The 24,215-nt window shown below is 45.1% G+C and overlaps 1 protein-coding gene across 4 annotated transcripts in view; it reads left to right on the forward strand.

Moving 5' to 3' along the window:
- Positions 1–15,087, forward strand: part of tbc1d1 (TBC1 (tre-2/USP6, BUB2, cdc16) domain family, member 1) — a 40,367-nt gene extending 25,280 nt beyond the window's left edge. For all 4 annotated transcript variants that reach the window (XM_061679125.1, XM_061679123.1, XM_061679122.1 and 1 more), the window contains 8 exons: positions 3,962–4,123; positions 4,714–4,872; positions 6,584–6,684; positions 6,791–6,934; positions 8,424–8,583; positions 9,629–9,798; positions 12,759–12,935; positions 14,069–15,087. In XM_061679125.1, coding sequence (XP_061535109.1) covers positions 3,962–4,123; positions 4,714–4,872; positions 6,584–6,684; positions 6,791–6,934; positions 8,424–8,583; positions 9,629–9,798; positions 12,759–12,935; positions 14,069–14,404 — 1,409 coding nt within the window. In that variant the 3' untranslated portion in view covers positions 14,405–15,087. The remainder of the gene's footprint in view (positions 1–3,961; positions 4,124–4,713; positions 4,873–6,583; positions 6,685–6,790; positions 6,935–8,423; positions 8,584–9,628; positions 9,799–12,758; positions 12,936–14,068) is intronic.
- The last annotated feature ends 9,128 nt before the right edge of the window (positions 15,088–24,215 follow it).

Raw genomic sequence — 24,215 nt, forward strand, 5'->3', positions numbered from 1 at the left:
TCAGTACTTATTTAAAGACTACCTGTTCAATTGAGATATGTACGAAATAGAAAAAAGTGTGGGTCATTCTCACCTATCACCGTTCATATAAAATGAGCTCATTACAGATGGATTGAAGCACAAACTTTGCCTGATGTGGAACAAGTTGAGTCATTTACAGTAAACTTGGTGGAAAAGCAGAAACCTATGTCTGTCTCGTCTACTTTATGGGTCAACTCTTTGTGTTTGTGTGTGTGCGTGCATCCATCTGTGCATGCGTCAGTCAGATCCTGGGTGGAGTGTCCACAGTGCTTTTCGCGTGTTATCAAGGGAGGAGTTTTCCAGAGAAAGGCAGCTCTGGTATAAGAGGCGATAGGGATGTGCCGGCTTGACCACAAGTTGGGCTTAAACCAGGGAGCGTGTTCTAATGAACTTGACCCCAGCCTCCTGGTAAGAACAAAAGTGTCTATTCTTACTGTGTGTGACAGCTATCTTCTCTGTCCAAAAACTTTCCTCTTTTACTTATTAGTGTTTACAACCTTTATTGAGTCAAGGCACATTTACTGTACATTTGAAAAATCTCATGACACACCACCAAACAAGTATATCACCGAGTATAAATACTGACACAATGATGAAAAAATTGGCAGAAGTCAGTAGTGTGCATTATACACGGGTATAGGGGGAAATGGAGGGAAAAAACCTCACATTTTATAAATGTATGCCGCCATCTAGAAGTTATGAGAAATCTATACACTTTCATTCCAATATGCCACTGCCACCTAGAGGTTATGAGACGTGTACACTTTTTATTCTAATATGCCACCGCCACCTAGAGGTTATGAAAAAGGTGTAGCTTTCACTTTCAGTCCAATATGACAGGGATGCATATGACTGCATATATGTACAGTTGTGCTCATAAGTTTACATACCCTGGCAGAATTTGTGAATTTTTTTTATAAATATCACTGATGACTAAACAACAATCATCATTAATTTATTTATGGTTTTGTTTAATGATTATGCTTGTCTGAAATGCTTGACAGTTTAAATCCCATTAAAATAAAATTAAATGTTTCGCCTAGCCCTTCATGTTTTCTTGAAAGAATTGTACCCATCTTACAAATTCTGCTTGGGTAATGAAACATATGAGCACAACTGTGTGTTTTCTCATTTACTAAATAGGAGTAGCGCTGTGAATTTCAAGATAAGAGCAAGTAAAGAAAAAAAAAAAGTATTACGTGTTCAAATAAAGTGCTTAACTTCATAATAATTATTTGAAAAAAAACTAACAAAATACAGATAATACTTCATATTTTGATTATATGGGTCGAAGCAAAATCATGCATTGTAAAAATTATACATAGAAGGGTTTTCCAGAACTTGGGGCTGCGTATTATACATGGGTGTGCATTATACACGAGAAATTACAGTAAACCTTGTTGCATGAAAAAAATGTCCAAGTTCGTTAGCAGCACGTTGGATGACTGGTTAGCAAATCTACCTCACAGTTCTGAGGACCCGGGTTCAAATCCGGCCTCGCCTGTGTGGAGTTTGCATGTTCTCCCTGTGCCTGCGTGGATTTTCTCCAGGCACTCCGCTTTCCTCCCACATCCTGAAAACATGCATGGTAGTTTGATTGAGGACTCTAAATTGCCCATATGTGTGAATGTGAGTGCGAATGGTTGTTTGTTTAAATGTGCCCTGCGATTGGCTGGCGACCAGTTCAGGGTGTACCCCGCCTCTCGCCCGAAGTCAGCTGGAACAGGCTCCACTCCAGCACGCCTGCGACCCACGTGAGGATAAGTGGTACGGAAAATGGATGGATGGATGGCACGAGTGCAGTGCAGTGAATGAAGGCTCGCATGACTTTATTCATTATGGCAAGTGAAGTGCCAAAAATATTTTATGAGCTTTAGGACTGTTTTACTGTCATTCAACAATCAGTCAAACATTGTCACTCACACTTCAGCTTGTTACAGCTGGGCTATTATTACAATGACATCACAACACTTCTTGCCAATTCTTTTCGTGTGGGGGATTTCTTGTAATCACTTTGGTTGCTTAACACCTCATAATCCCATCTTTTCCTGGGGGTTTATGAAAACATTTTTGGATAAGGCTGTGGCCTTTTTCGCTCTTCCTCTCTCCTGTAGTGATGATGTCATTCTCAGCACATCTGCCAAGTTGCAGCTGGTCACTTAGTGAAGACCATGGAGGGAGAAAAGGAGAGTGAGAAAGCATTTGACAGACAAGACAAATAGAGAAACGAGTTGAGTTTCAACACGACAACGACAAGAGAAGAATGGAGCCGTGAGTTAAGAGATTGGGGAGGCAGCGAGAGGAAGGGTGTTGTCAAAAACAGGAACAGATTAGGGTCTGTGGGTGTGCCCTCACCTTCTTTGATGATGGCTGTTCACGGAAACTTACAAGTTGTCCATTTCAGTTATTTTGTATTTGTTTTATTTTTAACTGTGTGATAGTTCAGTCAGAGTCAATGGCTGCAAAGACAACTTCCTTGAAAAATGCAACCTTCTTAATAAATAAGCTGTGACCTGGTGCAAAAATCCATATTGGGATATGATTGATTATCCACTTTTATGCCTGTGGTCTATGGTGAATTCCCACCACAGGATGTTGTAAGAGCTGTGATTCCTACTGTAAATAAAGGTTTATTGATGGTAGGAAAAACATGCTCCTTATCTTGCTTCAGATGTTCTTTCTGTGTCAGGGTTATTGGCAAACATTTCCTCTAATATTTCCTGATGTTTTTTTCCTCTGAGTTGCGATTGTGCATGGACTTTATTGCGTTGAAGTCATTAAAATACATTTGATCAAGTAGAAAGTCGAACAACCTAAAGACAAATGCCGAATGAAATGGTGGTACTTTTTTAGTCGAACAGCAGCAGCATATGAATTATGTGGTCACGCAACACAAGAATGCACGCTCACTTGCTACTGTATTTAATGTCATTTGATTGTTTTATATTTATGGCCTAGAATGTTTTTTCATACAAATGTTTTACTCTAATAATGAAATACCAAGGTTGCGGTTTGCGCTTCATGAACTACACTGCATAAAAATATAAACGTAGCACTTTGTTTTTTTTTGCTTCCATTTTTCATGAGCCAAACCCCCAAGATCTGAGAATTTTGCTTTGTACACAAAAAATGGCTCTTCAATATTGTCCACAAATCTGTCTGTCTCTGTTAGTGAGCAGTTCACAGGTGTGGCATATCAAGATGCTGATTAGGCAGCACGGTTATTGCGCAGGTATGCTTTAGGCTGCCCACAATAAAAGGCCACTCGAAAATGTGATGTCCTATCACACAGCACAATGCCACGTGCTTTAAAGGGGAAGGAAACACCCAAGGTTTGGGGGCAAGAATACATTCTATGTGCTCCCACTAGTCTCAACTAGTATTCCGATTAACATTGTGTTTGTCGAGTAAGAATTAAACGGATAAATAAATTAATTTTCACCAATCCCAGGGGGCAGCCGTAATATTACCTTCTGCTGTCGATTAAAATTAACCTCACAAGTACTTGCGTTGCGAATGTCATGTGACCAAACACAGAAATTAGGTTTTTGTTGCGATAACTAGCAGAACTACTGGTTAATTACATGATGGATTGAACAACATTTTAGCAAGTTTGGTTTAAACCATCAAGTAATCAGAGAGGGAAATGGATCTTTTATGTACATAGAAAAACTTATAGTGTACTTTGAGTTCGGCTCATAAAAATGGGAGCAAAAGACGTTGATTTCTGTTCAATTTAGTTATAACGATACCTCACGCGGCACAGAAAGGCAAGAAAAAACGTGTTACGTTGCCGCCGTAGGAACGGAATTCTGTCGTTAACCGATGAGCCCCTTGTGCTGCTATTTGGCGATGATGCCAGGTGTTCCCAGTCACCCAGATGCAAGTGGCACCTGCCAAGTCACGTGACTGATGTGCGTGTGTGTGTTGATGTTTTCAGCTTCTGAGAGCGATTTGCAGAACAAGCGTCTCAAGCTGGACTATGAGGAAATCACTCCGTGTCTGAAGGAGATAACACTGGTTTGGGAGAAGATGCTGGGAAGTCCTGGAAGGGCAAAGGTCAAATTTGACGGCGAAACCATACATGCGTCAGTTGCTCAAGGTGTGTTTACCTTTGTATATCAGTAGTGGCTTTGCCGCTATCTGCAAATATTGACCAAAGCTTAATGTATAATGCTCCTGACTGGAACTGTGTAATTCAGCGTCTCTTCTTATCAGCTCTGGCCCTTTCTCCCAGCACTGCAAAGGAATCCGAGTTGATCCCGTTCGTTTCCCTTTGAACTACTTTTTGTTTTTTTCTCCCATTCCAATTCTTTTGTCGAGCATACATGTTTTGCACCGAGAACAGGGGGACTCTCGTCTGCTACTACTTGAGTTAATACCTAACTGCATCCTGGTTGTTCTGCACCATGCAACAAATTCTAGTTATTCTAGTTAGAATGTATAGGATGGATGTAATTCCTGCTGCTATTATTTGACCAATTTGTCAAACAATTCTGTGAGAATAAATGGAAGTCTGGATTTTCAGAATAAATGTGTGAAAAAGACATTTCTAGATATTCTCATGGGGAAATGTAACATCCTTTCACTAGTTTTTCTCAACTGACAACAGGTATTTTTTGAGGGAAGCAGAAGCTGCTGTCAATCAAACTTCCTCCACATTCTGTCCAACTTTTGTTCTACTGCCTACAGGGGTGCCGAGGCAGCATCGAGGCGAGATCTGGAAGTTCCTCTCTGAACAGTACTTGCTCAAGCAGACGGTCGCCTCTCGACCACCGGCCAATGACGCGCCATACAAAGAGCTGCTCAAACAGCTCACCTCGCAACAGCACGCCATCCTCATAGATTTGGGTAACCCAGTACACTAACTAGTGGAACCTCAGGTTTTTGCCATTAATCCATTCCAGAAAGTCTGACTAAAACCAGATCCCATTAAAACCGAAAGCAATATTTCCCAGAGAAAATAATGTCAATCCAATTGTGTTCCAGACACCCAAAGAATTAACCAAAAATCTATTTTATAGAGAATATCTTGTTTTTGCCTTCAAAATTAAAGCACTGCCACTATATTAACAGTTATACCAAACTTTCTTTGGCCCGTTTATTTTGAAGCCCCGACTTTTGACAGTATATGTTACGTCGATGTTGCCCGAGTGAAAGCTAGCACTGTGGAATACGCCGTGCCGTCAGTTGAACACAATTTGCGAAATGCTTCGCATAAATGCGAAGGATGATGCTCAACTCGACAAGAAACAAAGGCAGACTGAGTCCCAAGCACATGGCATGGCGCATCAATTCTGGGAAATGAATGGCCGAGTCACACTTTTTATTTTAAAATGTTTTATTTATTTATTTTTTGTACCAATCTGAGCGGATACGAAACGGTATGAAAACTGGGACAAAATAGTCAAAACCCAGATCATACGAAGACGAGACATGAGACGAAAACTGAGGTTCTCCTGTACGATATGCAGTCTAGTTAGAAAGAGACCTCAACGTCAGGTAATCCTGCACAAGTAATGACATCCAACACGAGATAATAAGTCTGTCTTCGACTGACAGCAAAGATATTGCTTTCACAATGTTAATTGTTGTGGTACCAGTTTGCATATGTAAAACTGCACTGCAAAATGTGTCTGTAGTATTTCTACATATGTCGGGCATGTTTACATACATTAGATAAGTCTTAATTCAGAATTTCGATAAGGTTGTGCATGTGTACCTGACGTTTCCAGTACGTGTGAATAAATGTCCTTTGTTGAGCTTTCGCCCTATATCTTACACATATTCATGTCAACGTCTTTGATAGGGCTATTGTTTTTAACCTCCTCCTTTTTTTTTAAACTTTTCACCCCAAACCCACACACGCGTCGTGGCATCCACCCCACCTAATATCCTCCCTAACCTACGCGTAATCACCTACAGCAGTTTACCGTGAATACATGTAGCCCAAAGAAAGATGAGGAAGATGTACAATTTACCACTGTAAGGTGCAGCCCTCCTGCACCAGCCTACTATGCACGATACACGCGCACACTTTTCCTTCAGGCAGGGGAGGGAGTCGTGGCGTAGTCACAAGCAAACAAAAAAAGAAAAAAGCCCCCACAGCACATTCCACACATTCGTGCTCACACAGTTGCCATTGTCTTTGCCGTCTCTCACTGTAAGTGAAGAAGTCGTCCGCCGCAAACCCCACACACCTGCCAATTATAAACGCATCCACCTCGGGATGACTTTTAGCAGTCCTCATTATGTTGTCATTTTTTTCAAAGGAGACATGTCACGGTTCACATGAAGCCTTTTGAAGGACGGTATCCGCACTGCACAAAGCCGCATTCATGCACGTTTTTTTTTGAACATGTTTGTAAGCATGACACTGTGGAATGGGTTAACACAAAAAGTGAAGGTGAGGTAATTCATGCGCACACCGAAAGGCTTTGGGATCTGAGTCTGCGTTTGATATCCAGTAAATGGCGTGAACGCTGTTTCTATTTCGTCCATTAATCTCGGGTAACCACGTCTCGCAGGGTAAGTGTTATGTGACTTTTGTCCCCTCTCTCAGGTCGCACTTTTCCCACTCATCCCTATTTCCAAACCCAGCTGGGGGCAGGACAACTGTCTCTGTATAATATCCTGAAGGCATACTCGCTGTTGGACCCTGAGGTAGAAAATGGCTTCTGTACACATAACCGAATCATCAACTGTCCCTTTAATATTTTCCCCTTCTCTGCATAAATGTCACGTTTGTCTTGTCGATCCTGCGCTTTAGGTTGGGTACTGCCAGGGCTTGTCCTTCATCGCTGGAGTTTTGCTTTTACACATGGGGGAAGAAGACGCATTCAACATGCTTAGATTTCTCATGTATGACGTCGGCCTCCGCAAACAGTACAGGCCCGATATGATTATCCTGCAGGTAAAATGAACAAGCAATCCATACTTATTTTTTCTATAATTAAGGGATTATTGGATCACTTATTTATGATTGCACAATAGATGTGACTGCAGGCCACTATTTATTCACACTCATCTCGCCGTCTTGGTGATAAAATCACTGTGAAGAAAGTGTATTGATCCCATTCCGATGCCAATATTAGAGGGATTATGTTAGTCTGCTCCGAACAAAGCTAAACGATTTTAATAAAGCTTAGCCGCACCATAAGTAACCTATGTTGGTTTAAAATCAGACATGCAAATTTGATTGACTTTATTCTCACTGTCTATTTAAATGACCTGTTCATTTACTGTATATACATACTTGTGTACTTAATTGCTCAAAAAAGTATATTTACGATAAATAATGTTATCATTGTTTCTCTAGTTATGCCATTGAGGCATAGTGACAGATGAATGGTGTTCTATCAGATGGTAGGAAGTAAATACAGTAATTCATGTATCCACTTTTTGTGACATTCTTGTTTGTTGGTGTGCCGTCAGATTTTTCAATTGTAAAATATGTTCTTTGGCTCCATAAAGGTTGGCAATTACTGCTCTAGTCAGAGCGTGTATTCTAATCAGTCAGGTCAAACAAACATTACAACGTAACAGAAATAATGGGTGCTAATTTACTGTAATTACTTTATTTTTAATTAAATGACTGCACCCACACTGAAACTGTAGAGCATGATTCGACAGAACGGCGGCAGGTTTACGTCCAACCGTTCGTGGTACCGCTAGCTTGCTAGGCTACATAACATTTTGTTGCCTGCTTGCGAGCCGTATCGTATTCGAAGTACGTGAACGTACCTCAAGCGAGCCTTAAACGAACGTCCTCTCCTGTCTTGAGCCCCGGTGACCACCAACACACGTTTTCCTCCATTTTGTCCTTATAATACAAAGTCGGCGTGCTCCGCTCTTGTCCTCGTCGCCACGGTAACGAGTGTATCTGGTCGCATTTGAGTTGACACGATAAAGCCCAATGATCGTAAAAAACGGGATGCGGTGGTATCGGAATACAAGATTTTATTGCAGTAGTCTGACAGTGCAATCGTGCAAGAGCAAATTTGTCTTGTTGTTACGTGTTGTCCGTCTCAGACGTGTTGTCTGTTCCACACTGCCGAGGTTTATTTTTTTCCATTATTATTTTTTTTAAATAACTTCTTTGGCGGTCCGATACTTACAGTACTACGTCAAAAAACACGCGACAAGGCTACAAATAAACTAGCTTTTGGGTTCAAATATACTGTGCACGCGCGACGCGGAGTTAGTCTTTTGCGGAGCCGATCAAGGACGCCATTGATCGGATCGGTGCATTATGACATTGAAGCCGATCTGCATAAAATGCTAAATATCGGCCGATACCGATCAGCCCGATCAAATCGGTGTAAAGTCTTGGCAACAAGTAAATATCTCAGTGAAGTGAGCGAAATGTGTTCAACCTGTGTTTCATGTGTGCTTCCTCCAAGATTCAGATGTACCAGTTGTCTCGTCTGCTTCATGACTATCACCGGGATCTCTACAGCCACCTGGAGCAACAGGAGATCGGGCCCAGCCTGTACGCCACGCCGTGGTTCCTCACCGCCTTCGCCTCACACTTCCCCCTCGGCTTCGTGGCCAGAGTCTTTGGTAAGATTTATTCTTCTGTTCTGATGGAGAAGCAACGTGGTGGAGTAGTCGTCGGCACGTCTGCCTCGCATTCGAGAGGTCCGAGGTTTGAGTACGGGCGCGGGTCCTCCTGTGTGGAGTTTGCATTTTTCTTTGGGTACTCCGGCTTCTTCACACTCCCAAAAAGAGGTTCTATGAAGTCTGTGGTGTCCGAGGACGCGAATGTGAGTGGTCGCTCTTCTTTATGTGCCCCGCGATTGGCTAGTGACCAGTCCAGGGTGTGCCCCGCCTCTCGATCAAAGGATCGGCTCCAGCTCACCTGCGACGCTACAAAAAATGGATGGATGGAAAACTTCAATTCCGCTAAATCATCTGCATGTTGGATACTGTGCGCATGCCATCCAGCCGTCATTTTTGTCCACTTATCCAAGATCGGGTCGCAACACCCTTTCTCATTTATATGCATTTCTTTTTTGTTTTGTTTTTTATTGTTGTCCTCCATGCCAAGTCATCAGGCGATCAAATCTTATCCAACTGTAGGTTGTTTACAAGCTGGTGATTTCGTCATGTGTGATCTTTTTTTTTCTGTATGTAAATGGCGCCGTCACACCCACACTCCTGTGTCTTGTCTGTACTTTCCCTTGTTACTTCATCTCCTTTTTTTCACGCCCGCTTTCTTAGATGGTGCTCAATTACTGAATGAGACTCAGTGTCTCCTCAGGCTCATCTGAGTGTGTGTGTGTGTGTGTGTGTGTGTGTGTGTGGTGTGCGTGTGCGTGTGTGTGTGTGCGCGCGTTGGTTTTGTATGTTGGGCTTGATGCCTCCACTCCCATTTCTTGTAAATGTTTGTACGTTCTCATGTAACTCTCACCACACCCTTATACATTCAAAGCATGCATTCACACACCGACTCTGGCCAACCTTACCTTGCCACAAGTTATTGACGCCAATGAATTGATGAATTGTTTAAAGAGGAAAATCTTGCGTCTCCAATCGGCCCATGTTGTGCATTTTTTACATTCGACCGGTCACGTTTTGGCCTTTTCTGTTTTCTTCCCCTTGTCAGATATGTTGTTCCTCCAGGGGCCAGAGGTCATCTTCAAGGTGGCCTTGAGTCTCTTAGGGAGCCACAAACCTTTGATCTTGCAACATGACAGCCTGGAGTCCATTGTGGACTTCATCAAGACCACGCTGCCTAACCTGGGCCTGGTGCAGATGGAGAAAACAATCAATCAGGTGAGAGCGACGAAAGCAAGCACCTCACTCTTTCCTCTTCGTTTCTTGACTTGCATCATTCAGAAAGTTTTTTGCTGTTGATGAATATGTTAACAAAGGAGTGTCTGCAGCAGCCAACAAGAAGTTTCAAACATTTGGGCTGAAGGGACACTCATCTCCTCGTGTCAACGACGCTGCCACAAGCTCCTCCGATTTCTTGGTTACCGTAGTGACGGGTGCGTCCTTTCCATAAAGTGCGAGCGTTTTTGTGAAATGGAACTGCGGTGTTGACAGCGGTGGCTCGGCTTTCGAGTGTGAGCGCTCGGTGTGGTCGCTCAGCTGTGAGAGCTGCGCTTCGTCTCTTTCCTGCTCTCGCAAGCTTGTTTGAACTCGCTGCGGTCTCAAAGCCACTTCCACCCAGTCCGTGGACAGGCCGCTTTTTTGTCGAGGCTGCAGTTATCTGCTTGATAGGTCAAATTTAAAGGATCCGAGGAAGGTTATAAATATCTGAACAGCACTTTTTTTTGTTTTATACATCTTTTTGTTTAATTTCTCGCTTCAGGTCAATAAGCACACCTTACATCTAGCCTGGCTGGCTATGGCAGTATTGCCTTTTAAGGCCCGGAGCCCGGAAGTCACTCCATGGCCAAAACGTAATCTCTCAGCCAGATGTGTTGACACTGATGAGCAAGTTCTCATAGGAAATGTATCGTATCATTGGTACAACACCTACTGTTTTAAGGACTATGTAAAAAGTTACGTTGTTTTCATCTTTGCTGTTAATGAAAACATACCCTAACGCTTGTTTCACAAGCGCTACCATTAGCGCCAAACGCAAAATAGATGGCGAATCAAGAGACTCACAGGTGTGTTGTGCTCATTTTAGCTGGTTAAACCTCCTTTTCTGTACTTTTTTCCCTGTGCGCAGAAAAACCCCAAATGCAACATTTGTATCATAACGACATGAATGACGCTGCCTTTGGAGCCCAATAGTCACACGGTCAAAACCAAGATCCGACGTATGTTCCGTCGGACAGTGTGAACATTCCATAAATTGTTTCCATTTCTCGCTGTGCGGTGTAGCTGGCTTTTACCTTATAAGATGACAAAAAATACAGTATAAAATGGTCTCAAGTGTATTTTTATTTACTTTTGTTTTAATTGATGAGAATTAGTGGGCGTCTATTATACATTTCTACTTCGGGGTCTGATGGCGAATAACCGTAGATGTGTGCACCTTTTTCTTTCGTGTTAAATGCACAGACGAAATGCTCGCAGTCCCCTGCGGTTCAGTCCACAGGTGTGATTTTGCATTTCTTGCCAGTAACATTACATCATAACAACACAGGGAAAGAAAATTCTTCGCGTCTTGTGACGATGTGAGCCGCTAATGGGTGGAGCTCATTTAGCCTCCTGCATTAGTAGTGTGAAAGGAACTAGAAAAACACTGAAAATCATCAGTATTGCGCTCTAAGAGAGTTGAATGACTCATTATTTACCCCTTCAGCCCTTATTTGTCCTCCTTGTCATCATTTTGACTAATACGTAGTGTGATGGTAATTTGTACCCTTGTATGAGTCAGACATGTTATCGGGTAGCTCCGGAAGTATGCGTTGACTTTATAATTTGAAATAAAATACAAAGTAGTGGCAATTGACATGCAGTAGCTTGCAGGTAATTTCCCTTCGGTACCATCTGGTCACACATCATGTTGCCTAAAGGGAGCCTGATGTGTGACTCACATTTCCTCCTCAGCTCAACTGTACGCCAGTGGGTTTCAAAGATGGTGCAAGAGTGACAAAGTGGCTCAAGCGATGCTTTTAAAAGAAATACACGTACAAAAAAAAAAAAACAACAACAACAGTGGAACACAATATGCTGTCTTGACCTCTTATTTGTTTGGATTTCAAAACAATTGAAAATACAAATTGAATAAGTCAGTTTCGGGGTCAAACTAATGTACAGTTGCGGTCCATATTTGTCCCTGACAGTATAATCTAATGTATACATATTTATCCCATAAGATATATGATTGGACCTTTTCTAAGAGATCTGGAAGGTCAAGTCGCCTACATCTACAGTACATACTAAAATACTTGCTGTAAAAAATACAAATGTGTTCAAAATTGTCACCAAAGGTTCAATGCGTTTCTCTCTCCAGTACTTGTTAGCATTCAGTTACGGGTACAAACATGGGCCTCTTTTCAAGGGTACAAATGGTGCTTTCTTTTCGGAGACTCCTTATCTATTGTCCATGCGATATTTGAAGTTACACTTTAAATCACATTCTTAATGGCTTTGCAAGTGAAACACTGCAATACAAACACATTTAATGGTCCCCTACCATCCATTTTTTTCATTTTATTTGAGCATCTTTTGTGTCCTTTTGTAGGGTTTGGGTTGGAAATGCCCAAAATGTCCTTTTTCAAGCTGGCATTTGAGAAGGCCAGATTTCTCCTTGATATGCGACATATAATGCCTGGATCAGACTAAAAGACAGGCTGGTTCCTTTATTTATTTATTTATTTATTTTACATTCGCCCTGTGACCCTCCCATCTGCCGACGGTACGCTGTGAGCAGCCACGGCGGCCGGCCAGCGGGATGCCCGTCCCCTGTTAGTATCAATGGGAAGGATTGTGGGCTCATTAATAGTAATACAAAAATAAAACTTGATAGTAATAAAAAAAAATTTTTTTTAAAAAACTGTCACACTGTCGGCCGGCCTTACGCCCTTATTGCCTTTTGAATTCAATCGACAAACCGCATAAGATGTCAAACTAAAACCAGGTCACAGACTCATTTTGACTTGCGTTCTGCGTAAAACAGAAAAAAATGGATTTTGATTGAAGGGGAGCTTTGAAACAACAAAACCCTCCCGAGTGACGACACGCATGGCAGCAAGCCAGTCAGCAGCTCATCGGTTATCGCTCTCAGCTAACATTAGTTGAGGTAGTAGCACAAATGTTGTGCCTGATTGCAGGTTTGTGAGATGGATGTCTCCAAGCAGCTCCAGGCGTACGAGGTGGAGTACCACGTCTTGCAGGATGAACTCCTGGACACGCCCCCGACCCTCAATCAACACCAGCGCGCCGCGCAGCTGGAGAGGACCAATCAGAGCCTGAGACAGCAGAACCTCGATCTCCTCGAGGAGCTGCAGGTCCATACAGTACACTCGGCACTTTAACATTCATTCGTCCATTCTCTACCGCAGGGATTCTCACTCAGCTGTTATAGTTCCGCATGTCTGCATCCTTCATCTCCTCAAAGGTAAACAGTGTCTTGATTCAGCACTTTCCTAAAAAGAAGAGCTCAGTGCCAAGATGCAAGGGAAGGGAAATTAATTGAAGGCCGTAGCGCCCAGCCCGACTGTGGCTTTTGTGTGTGGGGTTATCGTGCGAATCTCAAGATTTCACATAACTCCTGTAAACGACAAACAATGGCGAAGAGGACTGTCAGCGCTTCCTTGCTCCCCAATAAAGCTCGTGTGCCAGAGGATCCCGATCACGAGTTCGAATCGAAAAAGGCAAGAAATTCTCTTTTCGTGATGAATGTCCGCGAAGATAAGAGGGAAATGTCAATATTTACTTTGCGAGTCGATTTACAGTGTGCTGCCTGAAATCCGCTTGCCTACCTGAAATTTAAAGTGATATTGAATTTGACTGGTTTCATTTTTGTACATGCAGTTGTCGTGAACGTGGAGTTAATGTTAAACAAATCTTTTCAATATCACGTCGAGTCGCGTTACACCCCGGACCGGTCGCCAGTAAATGACAGGGCCCATGTAGACAAACGACCAATTCAAGCGCTTTCAACTTGTCACCCTCCAAGCCGCATTTTGCTACGGTTGCAAAGTCGCGACCCACTCTTATAGAAGTTAAGAACATTAAGAAGATTTTAAAAATAGCCTACGAAGACATGATACAGAGTATATTATATTTTGAAAAACCGTTGCCTGACTTGCCGCATTAGCATATTGCTAGCCACGACGTCCGCTAGCCAGGAGCTGAGCTACACTGTGTTTGCTGACGGCATCTACGAGTAGCTAGCGCGCATGGGTGTAACATTTCCTGTCGCTTACTTATTATGTTCAGTGTGGGAGCTTGGCTGGTACGCCTCGGTACTGTACTGAAAAAAAACCCACCCAAAATGGTTTGGCCTCTTCAACCCAGAACCTTAGACCGAGGCAGACATGCTATCCACATGCGCCAGTGTGCCGCCCACTATTAGAACACGATTCTGTGTTTTTCCTCGATACCGGTGACCTCCATCCGCCCGCCCTTTCCCGTGCAGGTGTCGTACGCTCGGGTGCGCAGCCTCGAGAGTCGAGTGGCGGCGCTGGCGCAGTCAGAGAGCCGGCTGAAGGAGCGGGTTTCTTCTCTGGAGCTGGAGAAGCAGCAGCTGGCGAGCACGGCCGCGCGCCTCGGCAACCTACTCGCCGCCCTGGGCGTCCGAACGACTCCCGATGGCTGCAGACTGTCCCCGTCTGATGTGGGGATACATGCGCCCGAAGTCACGGCGGGCGCTGCGATCGGCACACGAGTGGCGCAGGGGGATCGGACTTTGGAGTCCCCGCGCAAACCCGCGCGTGTAACGGAGAAGGTGGTCAACGGACAAGGGGAGACTTGATTCTCGACGTCTTTTGTCCTTCGTTTCACCTGCAGGCTTCTTTAATTAAACGAGGAGCGGGACGGAGAGAGGGAGAATCATTATGAAAGCTCTTGTGTGATAAACAAGCGTGTGATTTGACCAGCCTGTCCCAAAGATGGCACTGCCACCCACGGGCCTCACAGCGGCACTTGTACTCGTTTCTGTGAGCAGCTACAAGGAGCCAGCACACCGTGCAGCAGTTTGTTCCCAAAGAACCCAAACGAGAGCATGCGTACGACCGAGGACATTTCGCAAGTAAAACCGATTGAAAAGCCCAGAAAGACGCAAGCTTAATAAACCGTGGTGGCTCCTGCGTTTCCTATTTCATTTGTGTTACAAGAGGAACAACAAAGGTCTGGAGTTGTGCCTCCAGTCGGTCACTTTTTTTGTTTTGTTTTAAATTTAAATGACCTCTTGAGTATGAACCCGTACTGTAACGGTTACACTGTATTCCTTCCCCCACAGCTTCAGCCTCCCAAGTCATGAATACGACTGCGTGTGCGTGTGCGTGCGCGTGTGCGTGCACGTGCACGTGCAATGGTTGCAACAATCAATTTGAGTTACACTGTAAACATTTTATCCCATGCTTCTGTTTGTTTTATTTGAAATTATTTTTCTGTTTTTGCCAATCTGTACTTAAAATATATTCCATATCATTTCAACTCATCTTTTTTTGTGTGTGCGCCTCTTGTCTAAACACGACAACTCTTTAAACACCATTTCTTTCATATAATAATTGAACATATAGTAATATATATAGGGCACAACATTTAAAGAAGAAACGCACACTTGTTTCCAGGAATTCCTCGTGGTTGAAGGGAGGGGCACAAAAAGCGCGTCAGGGCAAGTTTGTGTCTTTGTTAGCTTAGCGGGCGGACGTGCCTGCGCGTCGCACGACTCCACCAGCAAAGAATACAACTGAGATTGTTAGAATTGCAAGGGAGCGCTCAACTTTATTTCTAGAGCACTTTTTAAAAAGTACCACAGCTGTAACAAAAGCGCTGTAAATAATATAGATTGGACCTAAAATGCAAAAATCATAAAATATTTTCTAAAATAACAGCACCTGCAGCGCCTTCTCTGTCACAGTCCTCAAAGTCCCTGCAAAATTCAAATCTTTGTCTTCCGAGTTTGACACGCCATCAACGAGAGCGTTGTGAACAACCCTGACAAATTTTCATCATTTAAAAACAACAAAAACAAGTACAATGGTGCCTTGAGATATGAGTTGAATTCGTTGCGTGACCATGCTCTCCAAAAAACTTATCTCAAAACATACTTTTCAATTCAAATGAATGGAAATGCAATTAATCTGTTCCAGTCCCCCAGAATACACCCCCCTTTTTTTTTAAACATGTTTTTAAGAGGGACAGGTGGCAGTATATTGTAAAATATAGTCCTTAAAAAAACATAATCGAAGAGACTAAATATATTAACTGGTTTTATGAAGTGCGATCAAACCAAAAGTCACACATGGTGGTTTCATTTGCGTGCCTGTTCTTTTAAATGCGCCGTGCGTGTGCGTGTGTGTGTGTGTGTGTGTCTCCGCTCGCCCCACGCCCTCTCTGCTTCCGTTGTGCAGGAAGGCTGAACAAAACTTTAGTTTGACCTCTTTTCATCCCAAAAAATCAGTACGGCTTTGTGTACAAACACAGAGTAACAACATTTGCACCCCACGTGACATTCAGATCTTTAATAATGTTTTGCGTGCCATCTGCAGACGTATCTCCGTAACGTTTCTGGCCATCTCTTGTCCACAAGCTTTAAATTGTTTTTAACACCCGGCTGCCGTTATTGCATTTTATTTTTGCATTATGTTAATGTTTAGCCCGCGTGGCTCGTTTGGGCTCGCCAGTCAAAACAAAAACTCGGCCAATCGACGGCTCGCATCTCGAGAAAAAAAAACTCGTATCTCGGGGTACCGCTGTCTAGGAAACGGGCTTCAAACTCAGACCGTTGGCCACTCGACTCTGAGCCCCTCCCGGATGACCGAGCTTCTCGGCCGTTCCCAGGGAGGAAACCCATTTCGGCCGCTTGTATCCACCATCTTGTTCGTTGGGTCACGGCCCCCCGCTCGTGACCGTAGGTGAGGCTTGGAACGGAGATTGAGCGCTAAATCTAGACTCGTCCTTGACCGCGACAGACCGATACAGAGTCCGCATCACTGCAAACGCTGCACCGATCTCTCACTCGTCGACGAGACCCCGACACGCTTGAACTGGGGCAGGGTCCCTGCTCCGACTTGAAGAGGGCACTCCACACTTCTCCGAGTGAAGACCGTGGTTTGGAGGCGCTGATTTTCATCCAAGTCGTTTCCGTTTCGAGTCCAATGTTTTGGTTTGTCCGGTCGCTCACCTCGGACCTGTCCGCCCTGATTGACCTTATCGGGGGCATAAAGCCCTTGACGACGTACTGTCGCTCCTCGCATCATAGGCACTCCCCGGACCCTCCGCCACGATATGTGACGGCTCGGGGTCGGGGGGCTGCTAAGAATAAATGAATACAGTTTCGTGGAACAAATATTATCATGTAGGTTGTAAATGTCGGTCAGTGCTTCCGATAGTGGCGAGGCCATCCTGGACCTGAGGGCTCACCGCTGGGGCGCCCTGTTGCAATTCCTCCAAAAGGATTTTGGCGGGTCACGTTCTTCCACAACAACCTCATCTAAGCTTTCCTTTGTGGATCTGTCTTTATGAGCTAAAATCAGAAAGGGGTTCCCAAACTCAAGTGTGAAATTGTCTGAAATGTTTTGGACTTTTCTGCCATTCTCTTCCAATGTTGAGTGCACATTTTCTGCAGGTTGTGACTCTCTGCACCGAGTTTCATATTTGTATTTGTTGTTTTATATTCAATGATTCTGCTGGCCCACAATTCAAAAGCAATGCCTGATATCAATTTATTCAATTTACAGTAAATGTGTATGAGGTTATTAGTTATTGGCGACTATTGTGGTCTTATCCTAATTTTCCAATTCAATTTTGCACACGTGTGCGGCTATAAAGCGAATGAATGTTGGTCGGCGTTTGCGCAGTGCATGAAAATGGCCTTTCGTGGGTTTCAGACAACAAATGCGTGAACTTATTTCAGCTTGGATGCATGACTGATGTTGGGCTTGAGGTGATGATAAGAAATATCTTGGCGGGGAAGTGCTTCGTGCGTGTGCGTGCGCGCAACGCCAGGGCGTTTCACCACAGCTGCGTAAGCGCATGTTTCCTCATACTTGCAAGTTGCAATCGCTCACATGCCCAAACTGCTAGTTAACATGTTGCCCTTGCGCAACGCTGATTGATGCCTACGTGCCGCTCAAATGCAGATGCGTGTACGAACAGAGTGCGTTTGATTTTTGACTGACGTGACCGTTTCCTGGTCGCCACGCATGCCACAGCGGCAATGTCGAGTGTCAACAGCAGGTTGCAACGGGGAGACTGGAAGAGTCACAGAAAGGCAAACGCGTGGACGCCTTTCGACATTTTCATGGATCAAACGCTCGTGAACTTTGTTTATTATTATTATTACATATATTATTATTATTATTATTATTATATATATTATTATTTTGACTATTATTTACTCAGTGTGACATTTGGGCCTGTTAAGCTGAAAGCTATGAACAGGCGCATACACGGGTTAATTCTGCTAAATCTGTCATCCGGTAGAAGAAAATGTCATTGTTCTGCCCGTCACGACACGCTGCTGGCATACAGTACGTAGATGAACAGAGGTACATTATTTGTATGAAATAAATCATCTTTTCCTGACCAATCAAGTGAAATTGGACGAATATGCGCTCGAGGAAATGATTCTTGCTCCCGTCCGAGAGAAACCGTGAGAAACAATAACAAGGCCAAGTCCCTCAACAACTGAGATACGCTGCCACAAAATGATTGGCAACTGGAAACATTAACACACGTGCACTTTTTCATCATTCCACAGGAATGAGCATGCTGCACATTTTGAATTTGACACGGTTAGATTTTTACTCAGCCCAATAAATTGGCTGTAAAAAGCGCCAAGGATGATTCTCACTTTTGGCCAATTGTCCAGACTGTCCCGTCTCAGTGTCATGTCAGTTTTGCGGGTCAAGAGGGTATTTGTGAAAGACTTTTAGGCGCTAAGGAGCCGGGCATCAGTTTTCTTGAGCTTGAAAATGAAGTGAATCTGCTCTCACTGGCCACAACATTAGGTACACGTGTGCAGTGTCGTACGACACGAACAATTAGGGAGAAAAGGAGGGAATGTTTTTTTTTAGGATATGAGAGCGTTCCTCCTAAAATTTAGAGCGCGTTATTGTTAGGAAAATGTTATGAAAGAGAAAGAGAAAAAGAAAATCCAGCAAAACGGATTGTAATCTTTGTCGGCCTACGGCTCGCACCTCGACTCGCTCGATTGTGTCGACGAGGCCTCCGCCACGCTTTCCCATTGCCGACTCGTCCACCTTTGCCGTGAACTAGACTCCGCTTACAACTTCCACACGGACACGTGACTGCGGTCGTCATGGCGACAAACGTTAAGCATGCGGCCAAGAGGTGGACACGCGGGCGCGCTGCAGCCGTCTTGCCGAGTCACGCGCACGCAGACGAATGGCCGCGGGCAGGAATGAGCTTGTACACGCATGCGTGTGCGCTTAATACATGTTTGTGTGTCAGGGTGTTACTGTTTGTCGGGGAAGGTCAGGCGCCACAGTTTGGGCGCGACCGCCTGTGTCCTGTCAGCACATCCAGCGTCCACAAAATGTCTCTCTCTTTCTTCTCCTCCCTTCCTCAGAGCCAGGGCGTAACCGGGACTCCACTTGTCACTTATTCACATCTGTTAACTAGCCACCAAGGGGCTGTGGGAGGGGGGGGGGGTCTCTTTGTGTGTGTGCTTTCCCATCCAGCGGGTCCACCAACTTAAAAATATTTGACGCTTCGTGTAGACCAGTTTCCCGGAGGCACTGAACCTGAACCTATATTTACAAATAGTACAAAAGTACTCCATTACTGTAGTTAACGAGATTAGTAATTGAGTTGAGTATTTATTTTTCGGACTCCTTTTTATTTTTACTCCCTACATCTGAAAACATCGATCCATACTTTCTACTCCTTGTCGATGCCCCCCGCCTCCCCCGGAACGTGAGCAAAGTTCTGTCGGAGGTGGGAGTTGAAACTCCTTCTGACGGGGGATTCCGCCAGACGTTCCCAGCAGACCCTCACGATACGCTTGGGCCCGCCACGTCGGACCGGCATCTTGCCCCGCCATCGTCCCCCCACCCGAAGGCCGCCGGGGCGAACCCCGACGTACGGGCGCCGAGCCGGGGGGGCGATAAGGATACCCGAACCTGCTCGGCGCCTCTCACTCCAGAGCGGAAGAGAGTCCGACCCCTCTCGAGGGGACCGGTACCAGAGCCCAAGCCGTGCGCGGAGCCCAGTCCGACCTTATCGAGTCGGAGGTTCTCGACCTCGCACGCCCAGCTCGGGCTCCTTCTCTGCCAGAGAGGTGACGTTCCACGGCCCTAGAGCCAGCTTCTGTAGCCGGGGATGGGATCGGCGAGGTCCCCGCCTTCGGCCGCCGCCCGTCTCGCGCTGCACCCGACCCCTACGGCCCCTCCCACAGGTGGTGAGCCCACGGGAAGGGGGACCCACGTTACCCTTTCGAGCTGTGCCCCTGCGAGCCCCACCTCCGGGCAATCGTGCAACAGATTCAAGCAAAATATTCCCCATCCGTGTGCTTATTGAAGAGAATTCAGCAGGCACGTGCAGGATAGACCCCAAGCGGTGTTCGAGCACCAGCCCCTTTTCGCCCTGGATGAGAAAAGTGAAAAGTGCCCTTTGCCGCGGACCGTTTTTGTAATCCGTATGTCATTTCTTTTTGAATACATCCTCAGTCATCACTTCCGCCCAAACTGATTTGATATCCAATGGGAATTTATTGGAGTTTTTGTGAAAATGGTGCCGCTGCCGCTTTGATCGGGGGTGTGTAGACCTTTTATTAGTGTTGAGAACGATAAACCGGTGCGACCGGATATTCGTTCGTAAGGCGAGAGATACGACCGTATCGGTGGCGGACTCCGTAATCGATACAAAATCCTTAGATACTGTACATCGGTTCTCGGGCTGCGGAGCGGATATCGCGAGGCTAGCAATCGGTTGCCTGAGGCTTCACAGTTTTCATTTCTTAAAAGAAGCACGAGCGCTCCGACGCTGTGCGCCGTCCACGTAACGTGACGCTTAAAACCAAGAACAGCAGCGGTGGGCGCGTCGCGATTTCAACATCAAGTCGCTTTTCAGTCGTTAAGCTACTTTAGTGGTCACAGCGATAGCAAAGTAGCGGTCACAGACGCCACGTCACGTTACGTGCCTTATCTCAAGTCCGCCTTCGACACGGCGAAAGGTGCGCCGCAGATTGCAAGCGTGCAGACAATATGGCGAAGGTAGTTAGTTACATCTCGACAATTCCCGCGGGCGATCCGCCCCGGCGAACTACTGCTTCTTCCCGAGCCCGTGCAGTCCACTTCTGCGTTCCGGTTTTGGTACTTTGCGACCCCGAGAAGAAACTAGTGAGAGGACGCAAAGAAACCGATCGCCATCATGACTTCGAGTTCAAAAAGTCAGTCAGCGTTCAGCGAGCAGTATCGATGTTTTTTAAAAATAGATTCATTCTTGTGGTCTGTTTAAATCACGAGTTTCTCCGAAAATCTAGATATATATTTGATTTTTACAGCGGCGTGGTCATTTACGTGTTCGAAAAAAGGGTTAGACAGTTTGTAGAATTGGGTTAAGTCAACTCAAGGTTCTTTATGATTAACTTCTACATCAACAAATGTTCACGCCGAATCGAAGCGTATTGAATATGGGTACCGTATCGTATCGTTCCGCCCTTAAAGATATCGTTTATCGTGTATCTAGATATGTATCGAATCGGCCTTGTGCCAGAGATTTCCGATAATTTGGGCAAAAGGTGCCCTTTTTTTGGCGCTCGAGCACCCGCCACCCAAAATGTGTGTGCACGTGCTTGGCCTACGAGAAAGATTTGTGACGAATGCGTCACGAATGGCCAGGTTCAAAGTACATTGTTATGATGATGATTATGATTAGCCGGGAAAAATGGAACCAACACGATTGTCCGCACGTCAACGATGCAATTCGGTCTCTCAACGATGTCGTTTGTTTGTATGCAAAATAGAATGCTGAGTTTTAAAATTTGATGTTCGAGCTCTGATTAATCTGCTGGAGCCGTTTGATGTTTTTGATGGCGGAAGGCCAGAAGCTCATCCGCGGCCACTTTGATGCAGACCGCCACTGCGCCCGCCATGACAAGGTCGACGCGATGAAAAACATTCAAGCGGCCGCGATTCGAGCCGTAATTCATTCGCGATTATGACTGAGACTGTCGCAGGGCAACGTACTCGGCAAAGTTTTGCAAATATGGAAATTCAGACAAACTTGGACAAAAGTGATCTTCCCAAATTCCTTTTTCCTTTTTTTACGTTTGTACGTTGAAATCAGTACGTGTACTGTTGTGGTAATAACAGAGAGGCGTGTGCGTGTTTGCGTGTGAGTGACAGCGGGCGGTTTTGTCGAACAATAAAGCTGTCTGTTGGTTATTTCTGAAGCCCGAGGAGGAAGTGGCGGGGAGGCGTCGCGTCGCATCGAGACACCGCCCAGTACACACGCACACGCACACGCACACGCACACGCGGGCGTCCATCTTCGTCAGGGCTCACCCAGCTAGAAAACACAAAGTTAGGCTGAATCTTAAACTTCAATCAGAAAATCCTCACTTTGACCCTCGAACTGCCATCGGGACTTCGAATCAGGAATCCGCAACGCATATTCAGTTCCTGCACGATGATTTTTGTGTTTTCTGCCATCCCATTGTAATATGGCTCCGTGCTTTCGGATGATTGTTTAATCCGATGACCGTACGGCGGAGGCTCCGATTTGGAGTTTCGCCATTTCACGATACAAATGTGGATCAAAACTTTGCCGTTAGAACTTTGGCAACGCACTGACATTGTCGCTCAAACAATCCTTGTGTGTTTTGCTTTTTCTTTGTCTTTTTGCGCCGGTGAGTAACTGAAGCGTACATTTACGGCAAAGAGGAAACATTCGATGGCGACCACCAGCGTTGCGTTAGGGTAACTGTGAAAATGAACTCCCGTACAGTTATACGGTTAACTATATACAAATATGTAATGAGTCATGTAATCCAAGTGTCATCAAACTAATGTAATTGATTAGTTGCAATTACTTTTGGATGACTTTAATACCAAATACGATACAAAAAAAGACACAAAGAATTGAAACGTCAATACAATATATGTATCTGGTCCCCTCCCGTTTTACGAATGTTCGATACGTTGGCTTTTGGAATGCCGGAGAAAAGCGAAATCCGAAATAAAACCCGCGAACTGCGAGGCAGACGCGCTAACGGCCGTTTCGGCCGCACGTGGCCGATGGATGCATTATTCATCTCGGGAGAGAAATTCGATGTACTGGCTCGCTTCGCGACAGCGTTTCGAACCCTTTCCGCGTCACCGACTGTTTGTTGTGAGAAGTGAAAGGCGGCAAAAGAGCTGGAGCTTTACACACGCGCACACGTGTCATTTTGAAACATCATTCACGGTGCTCAGCACACACTGCAGCCCGCATTTGGAATCGCTGTTCTTAAAACTGTAAACCATTCTACTCGCCACGTGAGTTCGCATCGTTCGTACTGGCCGGAGTCTATATTACGCCGCAAGCTAACACGAACGCCGCGTTGCTAGCGCTCGCCGAACAAGTCAACGAAATTGAAAAAAAACACCCGGACTCACGCCTCGTTATTCTCGGGGACTTGAACAAAGCTAAACTCGACCACCAACTCCCTAAATACAAGCGGCACATCGACTGTCCTACCAGGGAAAATAAGACTTTAGAAAACTGCTACACGACGGTAAAAAACGCATACCGTGCTGTACCTCGCGCAGCCCCGGGCTCGTCCGATCGCTGCTTCATTCACTTAATACCGACGTACAAGCGAGAACTTGTACGTCGGTATTAAGCGGCGTCAAACTTGTTTTCATCGTCCTCGTTGGGGTTGCTTTCGGTGGTGTCATCGTTTCGAAGTATAATTGCTAACAGCGGAAGAAGGCGCCCAAAATCACAGTTTGCTACGACCTTGTTTTTAAGGTCACAGTTGGATGAAGTAAGGCAACAAAATGCAAAGCGAAGCGCAAATCTCCCGTTTACGCGGGGGACAGATTTAATGGCGTTGAAAGAACGAAAGCGCAAGAGCGGCAATCGTTTCGTTTTCGGAAACGTGCGACAGCAACACTTTTGTCTTCTTGAGAGGAAATGAACGACGCAGACGACAGTTTGACTGCTGGGAAACAGGATTCCATAAAAACACAAATCAGGATTTGATGAATTACTTTGAGTCCATTTGAAGAGGTTTTCCGACACTCGCCTTTGTACCGCTCGGTTTTCTTTTTGTTTTTGAAACGTCGCTTGCCAGAAGCTGAGCTGCACAGTGTTTGTTTACGGACGAGTTGAGCGGCGGGAGCAGAAGGCAATGACACTTCCGCTCCCTTACCTAAATTCCTCTGCGTGTTGACCCTGATGTGTGTGTCTGTATATATATATATATATATATATGTGTGTGTGTGTGTGTGTGTGTGTGTGTGTGTAATATAAAAAAGAAATAATTTCAAGAATATATGAAATAATAAACTGAAATAGAGATCATTTCCCATAAGTCGTGTTTGGTTAATGAGCCCCGCCCCCGCCCCCGCCCCGCCCCGGCCCCGCCCCCAGGGAGAAAAGCGCGAGCG

The sequence above is a fragment of the Phycodurus eques genome, chromosome 6, assembly GCF_024500275.1.
Source record: "Phycodurus eques isolate BA_2022a chromosome 6, UOR_Pequ_1.1, whole genome shotgun sequence".
Taxonomy (NCBI): domain Eukaryota; kingdom Metazoa; phylum Chordata; class Actinopteri; order Syngnathiformes; family Syngnathidae; genus Phycodurus; species Phycodurus eques.